Source organism: Drosophila persimilis, unplaced genomic scaffold (genome assembly GCF_003286085.1).
Source record: "Drosophila persimilis strain 14011-0111.01,24,50 unplaced genomic scaffold, DperRS2 tig00001237-arrow-arrow-pilon, whole genome shotgun sequence".
NCBI lineage: Eukaryota > Metazoa > Arthropoda > Insecta > Diptera > Drosophilidae > Drosophila > Drosophila persimilis.
Window position 1 is genome coordinate 21,686 of NW_020825442.1, and position 9,261 is coordinate 30,946.

The 9,261-nt window shown below is 43.7% G+C and overlaps 1 protein-coding gene across 1 annotated transcript; it reads left to right on the forward strand.

The window, feature by feature from the left end:
- Window positions 1-5,000: 5,000 nt before the first annotated feature.
- LOC6596778 (proteasomal ubiquitin receptor ADRM1 homolog) lies at window positions 5,001-6,385 on the forward strand. The gene is made up of 2 exons (XM_026994111.1): window positions 5,001-5,079; window positions 5,134-6,385. The coding sequence occupies exon 2, from the start codon at window positions 5,426-5,428 to the stop codon at window positions 6,383-6,385; it is 960 nt and encodes a 319-aa protein (XP_026849912.1). The 5' UTR covers window positions 5,001-5,079; window positions 5,134-5,425.
- The last annotated feature ends 2,876 nt before the right edge of the window (window positions 6,386-9,261 follow it).

The window sequence follows — 9,261 nt, forward strand, 5'->3', positions numbered from 1 at the left end:
CCCTGGAAAAACAAAGCAAAGGAAAACGCCATTGGCAACGAGCCGAAACTTTAGATACCCTTGCAGATCCATCTATCCAGGGGCAGGGCCATTCATTTATGAGATATTCGTACAGCGAATGTGCCCGACTACCCTTTGCAAAGAGCACTCCCGTGAAAGGGGCGTGTGGAAATGCTGTGAGGGGGGGCGAAAAATACGAGATGAAACCAAAAAATACGTAAATTAACAAAACCTGACGCCAATCATGAGTGTGTGTGCTGGCATTGGCACTTGGAGCACGAGCCGGCGCTCAACAGGACTGCCCCCCGCCTCGTCGTGGGGTTAATGGGGAGGGTAAATGGATAAAGAGCGCCAGAAGGAAGGGGGAAAGGGGTTTTCTGGATGGAGCCCTCGGAGGCGGGGGTCCGCAGAAAGAACTGAGAAGCGAAAGCCATCTCCCCGGAGCATCGAAATACACTTTCGCAGCGAGCGGGAGCTGGAGGCTTCTTGGAGGAACGGGAAAGGATGCAGGACAAGGGCTGATAGATTTCGATTGAGGGATGGCTAAGTAGAGGCTTAGTAGATGATTAACAGATATTTTTCATGTCTATAAATGTGGTATAAAAATTAAAAAAGAAATTATAAAAAATCAATTACGAAATTTAAAAAAAAATAATCCAAATGTAGTTAAAAATAATAATAAAGAACAAAAATGAACACAAAATCAGAATAAAAAAAAATATCAAAAATAAATTAAAAGATAAAAATAAATAAAACATTAAACATTAAAAAAAAAGCATTTATTGTTTAATAATAACAATAAATACTGCGTATTCTTAGACAAAAATTATAAAAAAATATATACATTTTTGATAAAAATCTACATATTAAATTAAAAATGTATAAATAACCTGGTTAGATATCTGAACCAAATAATATCCCCCCTCCAAATTCTTAGACCTTGATGACTCGCATTTTTTTTATATTTATTTTTTTAAATCATCGTAATTTTTTTTGTGACTGTTGTATAAGTTGCTCTAACAGTAACAGCAAAAACATCATTTGTATCAGTGATATTATTGTACAATCAAAAACACAAAATGCAATCCTAATTATACTAAAAAAAAAATTAAAAAAATTACAAATAATAACAAAGAAAAAAAAGGAATGCAAAATCAAAAAATAAAAAAAAAATTAATAAAGAAAATAAATTTAAAAATAAAAATGAATAAAAAACATTTACCATTTAATAAAAACAATAGATATTTCATATTAAAAAAAAAAAATTATAAAAAATATATAAATATTTAATAAAAATCTATATATAAAAAAAAGGTATAAATAATCATTTTTAGTAATAAATACTGACTGGTTTCTTAAATAAAGGAAACTCTTTTAGCACTAAAATAATGGACCATAGACTAATAAAGTTAAAAAATAAAATTAATAAAATTAAAACCACGGGTTATGATAAAGAACTATTTGAAGACTGACTAGAAGAGCGATTAAGATACGTAGAAGAAAGTTTTAGATAAATATGCAGATGAAAGATAAAGATAATGCTAGAATAAAAGGAAGAACCCGTTTATTTATTTAATTAATTTATTTTTAGTTTTGAATTGCTATACACAACAAAAGATAGAGATATATAGATAAAGAAGATACATTTGATGGTAGTTGTCTAGTGATCGTATCTCTTGAGTGAGAGTATCTTCCGCGTCGATCTGGCCGGAGGAGCCGTGTGGTTTCTGTGTTCTGTGGCCTCCTTTGTCGGTATGCCCCCCAAACAGCTCTCCATGAGACAGCAGAAAGGACTAACTCCTGCGGCTTGAATGCGTGCTTGAGCCTGTCTCGGTTCTGGTTTCGGCTCGGTTCCGTCCGTCCGTCCATCCGTCCGTGTGTCCGTGTGTGTTTGAGTTTGGGTGGAAATTAGTTTAGGGCAGCGAGGCGCATTTTTCAGATTCATAAACTTGCGTGCGTGCGTGCGTGTGTGCTCTCGAGGACGAGTGCGAGTGCGAGGGCGAGTGGGGGGCGAGTGGGGCCCTGTGTCTGTGTGTGCTTTGGGGAAAAGTGTTTGTTAATTTCAAGTTGACTCCTCGTCTCACTCGTTTAATTGGCTGACTGGCTGACACACACACACACGCACACACACACGCACACGCCCATCCATCGCAAACTAAACGGAATTTCCTCTCCTCAGCCCCCCACCCCCCCGAAAAGAGTCGTGCAACAAGAAGGAAAAGGATAGAGCACTGCCTCAAGTGAAATGAAGTTCCTGCTTATGAATTAATGACGAAACAGTGGGAACGAAAAATGGTAGACATTAACACACGCACACACACAGACACACAGATACTGAAGGTGCAGGACGAAAGGTGAGAATGTGAGACGACAGACGGACAGACGATGGTTCATTGAACTCTCTTCATTCAAGGCTCATAAGGGGGATGGGGCACGGGGGACGGGGGACGGGGAACCCCCATTGAAACAAATTTCAATTAATTAACTCATTTCATATTCATCTTCATTAGCCCAATGAATTGTGGCCTGCCATTCCATTATTGATGATCGGATAAGTGCAGCCGATGTTTCGAAGAATAAACACATGTATTTGGAGAAGATTTCCCATGGAAAAAGCGAAGGGAAAGTCTCATCAAATGGTTACCTTTAGCTTCCTCTTTAGATTCGAATGACACAAGAGTGGATTAGCCATTGCCATCGGCTTATCAAGTGTCGTCTCTGGGAACTCCTATACGTACAGGTCGTCCTTCATTTCGTTGAACTTCCTTTCAATGAAGAAATTTGCAAGAAATTGTCAATCTGCAGACCCATAAAAAACGTTATATCTTCCAGTGCAGAGATCCACCATGAATCATGGGGAAATCTTCAGATTGTACGAGTGTTTGCCCCCCCCATATAATATTTATGCGACGGCACTTAATTAATATCCTACTCCCGGCTATGATGTGTGTCCTGCTCCTGGTACTCGTTTTTCCCGAGCATAAATCGAAGAATAAACGAGCAAAATATTTCCCCTGATGATGGCTAAAAGTCAAAAGGCGATAATTTCGTTTACAACTGTCGCACCCCCGGCCCCCAGCCCCCAGCCCCCAGCCCACAATGTACAGTGTATATACACTGCTTTTTATGTACATATACCTGCCTGCCCCACGGCGCTGGCTTTGCCCGACTCCAATTTATTGATACCCGCCAAAAGCAGAGGGCAAAGAAATGAAGAAAAAGCAACAGTGGCCCAAGAAAATGCGACGCGTAGCCATAAAAATGTAACTGAAAATGAAGGAAAATTGCCACAAGAGGTGGCAGGTGGCAGGCGGCAGGCGGCACGAGTAACGGCATTTGTCAACATAACGCTTGTAATTTTTTTCCCTTTTTTCCGTTTTCTTAGAGAGTAGCAAAGGGTATGCCGGGAAGCCTTTCACAATTCGTTTTCAGTAATCCCCTAAGACGGAGATCCCGGGCGGAATCCCCTGCGAAAAATTGATCTCAGGGCGCCAGAGATCTTGGCCAGGAAGGAGCAAAAAGTAGATAAAAGACACCGAATCCGCAGATCCTGGAGTATCTTTCGGTCTCTAAGGCCAAGACTATCGTTTTTTTGTGCCTGTTCTACGTTTCCTTTTTTATAGTTTCTGATTCTGTTGGCTACTGGCTGGGGCTCGAAATCAGTCTGATGCCAGGACTTGCTTATCCTTTGGCTCCTCTGCTGGAGCCGGGGAACGCGCAAAGCGTAAACTACAAATTGTTTTGTAGCTGCCTCGAATGTTTCTTGTTCTTTTTGTTGGGGAAACAGCAATTGGCTTCAATTTTATTGGCATTTATGGGGACGGCAGCAGGTGTGTGTGTGCGTGTCTCCACGTCCCCCAAGCACACACACACACGCCCACAAACGCCCACACACGCCCCCACACATCGTCTCAGGTTGAAGTCGATTGGGGCCACTACGTTACGGTCTTTTTATTTTTATTTTCATTTTCATTTTCATTTTATATAATATATATATAGAGAACGAGGGAGGTTGGTGGTGGTCTCCTTTTTATTCACTTCCATTCCGCCCTCCATTTGTTCGACCTCTGGCGACGGCTGTTCCACCTTTCCGTTCCTCTTTCCGTTCCTCTTTCTTTCCTCCTCCTCTTTCGACACGTGGAACGTGTGTTTGCTCACGTAATTCCCTAATTAAATACTTAAATTGTAATTGCTTTCGAACGTTTCGCGTGGCAGCAGAAGCCGGCCGGCCTTCCTGGCTTTCTCCATCATTAAAACACTCAGAAAGGACTCTCAGCACACACACACACACGCTGGGCGCTGCACACAGCTCATTGGAAAGAAATAAAGTCCTGTTGTTGGTTTTAGAATCTTTCTTTAAGCACTTAAATAATTCATCAACGAGATGCCGTACCGAGACGAGACCAGCACTCATCGATTCAAAATAAACGAATTAATAAATTAAATTAATAATTAAACAAATTTAAGCGAATTTTTGGGCAATCAATAAACAAAAGAAACCCCAAATCGGCAAGACTAGAGTCGGATCATGCACACGACAGCTATTGTGTTTTTCAACGCACTTTTTGCATTAATAATAATTAATACTATATTATACAAATTATAGATAATTATACACGGGTCCAAAGGAGTCTGGAGAAAGGCTTAAGCAAAGGCCTTGTCAAAAAATTCTCTAAAAAATGTGTACCTTTGTCATTCCTTGGACAATTTAAGCGATAAGTAGCTTCTTTTATGGCGAATTAAAGCCACTAAAAACTAGCAAAAATATAGTCTAAAAATGGTAAACAACTTTGGGTCGATATGTCTTCAGGGAAAGCCCCTGTATGAATGAAAGGACGTCTCCCTCTAGTATATTCTGGCAGTTCCAAGTTCCAAGTTCCAAGGGCACTTGATCTCCAAACCAGCTGCAAAACTGTCGAAATATTCAACTAAGTGATGTTTTGTTTTAGTAGAGAATCAACAGCCCCTCGAGCCACAAGTCAAAAATAATCACTCAAGTCGCACAGTCGGAATCGGAATCCCATTTGTGCTTGGACTTAGCTGTAAGGAGGCAACATCATTTGCTGCACGTTGAGTCGTGTAAGTAAACGCTTTAATTTTAATTGTGCCTCCCACTACCCTGCCGCCGCACAGATACAAGTCCCAGCAGGAGCAGGAGCGGGGGCAGGAGCGGGGACAGGGGCAGCAGGAACATCAACAGCGACAGCCGTGTCCGGCTCCTTGGAGCTTCTTCGGGTGGCCAGGCTTGGCCACGTTTTTATGTACTTTTAAGTGTGCAATTAAAGGTCAATTGCCGGTTGGGTCGTGGCACCGCGGAGAGCACGTCGGAGGAAGAGCTGCTGTATCCCATAAAAAGGACGTCTGTGCGGACTGCGGAGGGCGCACAGAAGATACATCCCAAAATTACGAGTAAACCGTTTCGAACATGAAGAATCTGATTGAATACAAGGCCGGTCTGATGGTCCTCCGAGCCGGAATGTTCGAGCCGGACAGCCGCAAGGGTCTGCTCTACGTGTGCCTCATGGAGACTGAGATCCACATCTGCTGGAAGGATCGCCGGACGGACCGAGTCGAGCTGGACATTCTGGCCGTGCCGGGTGTGCCGCGCTTCCAGCGCGTCAGCCAGGTCAACACGGGGCGTGTGTATGTCCTGAGGTTCGAGGGCGCCAGGGAGCGCCACTTCTTTTGGATGCAGGAAGCGTTTCCTGAACGCGACGACGACTTCTGTCGGCGCTTCAACGAGCTGATTGTGGCTTCCAAAGAGCCGGAGCCTCCGAAGATCGAACTCCTTGATCCTGACTATCCTCGCGGCGGTGGCGGCAGTGATGTCCCTGCTCCTCCGCCACCTGGCAAGCTCGGCGCTCTGGCGAGGGGTGTCGTGGGATTTCTGGGCAAAGTGGGCAACAGCATGTTCGAGCTGGTAAAAAACGCTTTGGTCCCCGAGGGGCAGGCGCCCGAGTCCTTCTTGGATCCCGATTTGCGACAGCCTGAAAGTCTGGCCACCACGATGCGCCGCCAAATGAGCAGCTCCCTTGAGCTGATGGACTTTTCGCCGGAGAGCCTGCACCGCCTGATGGCCCGCCTGCCAATGGACTCCGACCGCGAAGTGATCGAGAGCCAGGCCGCGGCCACGGGTGTCCCCGAGGCAGTGGCTGACACCCTGAAGATGGGCCTGGTGGCCGACCATGTGCGCTCGGTGCAGTTCTACGAGGCCCTCTTGGAGTTTGAGTCCGCATTTCAGCGGTGCCAGCTCGTCGGGAGCCTCGAGGCGCTGTCCCTGGGGCCCGCGGCCCTGAGAGCGGCTCTCGACGGCGACTTCGAGGGATTCCTGTCGATCCTCAATGAGCCCGGCGCGTTCATAGAAGAGCAGGAGGATGCCAATTGAGGAGCACTGGAGCTGGGACTGGTCATAAATAAGTCAGAGCCACACACCGGAAAAAAATACAAAATAAAATACAACGTACAAAATGCAATAACTGCTCGACGCCACTCCACGCTCCCACGGTCCCACTCCCGGGCACTCCCGGGCACTCCCGGGCACCCTGGGCGTCCGTCTCAAGTTACGAAGATAAACGAGATGCCATAAGTTAGACGACAACTTGCACAAGGACAAGGAGGAGCTGTAGATGGAATCCGGGAGCAGCAGCAGCAGCAGCAGCAGCTCCAGCGCCAGCACAAAATGCAAGTTCGTCCCGAAAAACAAAAAAACACTAAAAATTGATATAAAATACTTGCACACAAATACTACAACATCTAGGGCTGGGGTGGTGGATGAAAAATATAAAAGAAAAGCATACAAAAATAGTTTGAAACTCCAAAGTTTTGTTCTTTTTGCTGGCGGAGTCCTGGGGTTGGACACAGCTTAAGAAGAGTCTTCCCCTGCCACAGCAGAGCTTTCTTTAGCCCCATTTGTACGGCTCCTCCGGTCTTTGATCCTTCTCCCCATTTATCCCCTGCACTAGCACACAGGTCATGACAATTTTTGCCAGTTGTTTTAATGAATCTAAGTGAGCGGAAACTGAAAAGCGTTGGAAGGGTCAGCGGCGGCGCCTCTTCCCAGATAGACCCCCCTCCGAAAATGCCAGCCAAACAAAAAACAAAATACAAAAAAAGAACCACACAAAAGGAAAAACCACTAGAGAAGCAAAAAACTTGTGCCAATGGCAGGGGAAATCCTTCTGTGAATGATTCTACATTATCTCTTGGCGGTTCTCTCCCTTTTGGAGGGATTCTACTTATTTTATTTCTAGTTTAAAACTTGCTGACAGAAGAAAGCGTTGCTTTACAGAAAACATACTAGAAAATACTTTAAAAATACCACACAAAAGTCTTATTTGTATTAATACCGAAATAATAAAACCAAAAATTAATTCGAAAAAAGAGCGAATAGATCACAAATCTTTGCAGAAAACACACAAAATCACAAATCTATGCAGAAAAACCTACCAAAAAAATCGTACCTGCATTAATACCGAAAAATACAGAACCAAATTGCCGTTCCAGTGCTATTAATCAGAAATGGAAAAAAAATATTGAAAAAGGGCTAACTTTGAACCCTTGATGAGCCTTAGCCCCATTATAATAATACTATGCGAGTTTTTCTGATAGATTTGGGGCTCAGAATTTGTGAATGATATATTTATGATTTATTGTCTATGGTAAGCGTAAAGCTAGCGAGCTCGAGATCAGCTCGATATAGATATAGATATAGATATAGATATAGATATAGATAGAGAGGCTTCGTATGATTGGTTGTATTTGATTTATTTATTAAACAATTATCTGCTAATAATGGAACTTAGTTACAAAAGAAGGAAAGGAGGAAAGAAGAGAAGTTAAGACTTTGTTAGCTATTAGCTTAAGGGATAGTGCAGGGGATAAGGTATGACAGAGGGAGTTTTAGTTGTGGCACATAACCCTAAAAGGTTCATGAGTGCATAATTATACCTATCCACATAAGGATAAGCGGATGGGCCTAAAAGTACGGGTGGGTATAGATGGAACGGCAAAGTCAAGGGAGTTTGGGAGTCAACAATCCCGAGAAGGAGTTTGTTGAAATTTGCTTTTATGAAAAGCCGATAAATGCAGCTATAAATCCTATCCAAACACTTTGTAGCTCCAGCTTCCGTCTGGGAACTTTAAGGTTTTCAAACTCAAAATGTATCTTTTTTGCGAAAAAGAAAGAATAAAAAATATTTGTATAGATACATTAATTAGGCGCCGTTTAGGGCATCCATTTAAAAAATCTATGGATAGACGGTTGGGGTTTTAATACCGCTAGCTACCCTTTCTCATAGGATAGGATGTTCAGGATATTAGCTGTAACACGGCAACAGCGCTGTTAGCACCCCAGGCTAACAGCCTGTTATCGCTGCTGGGTTAACAGCCAGTTATCGCTGCTGTGTACCGCGCTCTGTTAACAGCCTGTTACGTCGCCGTCTGTCTCGCTCTCGCTGTCTTGGTTCGGAGCGCTCTTACGATCTGCATGGCGCTCCCCGTTTTCTTGGCGTGTAGGCTAGAACCAGCTACGATTCCACCCCTGCTATGCATGAAGAACCCCTCCACCCCTATCCTCGCCGGATACCAGCGTCTCGAACCGCCCCCCAGAAAAGCAATAATCATGAATCATCTTTCTTATATGAGATAATCGTAAAGGAAAACACGGTAAAGTTAGAATTAGTTTATTTTTAGTGGGGCTTCAAATCAAAGATCTTTATACATTCCTCTACAGTCGTGATGTTTTTGTGTGTGACTGTACTTTTTTTCTACTAATTCTCTTCGTATTCCCCCATTTTCATCGTATAAACTCAATGGCAAATGGTCACAAAAAAGAGGGCCAAAGAATGGCTATAAAAATTACTTAAAACCAAACCAACAAGCAGCTTAAATGTGCCGCTTATTGGTATAAACCCCTCCACAGACACATGCACACGCAAAAGCACATAAAAGTGAGGCCAGAGAGAGGGCGGGCGAGACGGCTAAAGAGCGTTAAAAAGAGAGGGAAAAAGGGGCAGAGAGAGAGAGGGCCATTCCTGCCACTGAGATGCGTGTTGCATACTAATTTCAAAAATTTGCCATTACATTTGTACTACTGGCACTTGCTCGCATTCTGCCACTGCCTCCAGCTTCCAGCCAGCTCTGTTCTGCCTCTTAACCGGATGTTGGTTTGCTGCCATCTTGGAATACACCCACACATGTGCATAGATGGAGAGATGTACCCTAGTTTACCTCAATTCTTGCGCTTGATTATCAAACTGAACC

Coding starts and splice junctions, on each gene's coding strand:
- LOC6596778 (XM_026994111.1), top strand. CDS start 5,426: ATGAAGAATCTGATTGAATACAAGGCCGGTCTGATGGTCCTCCGAGCC.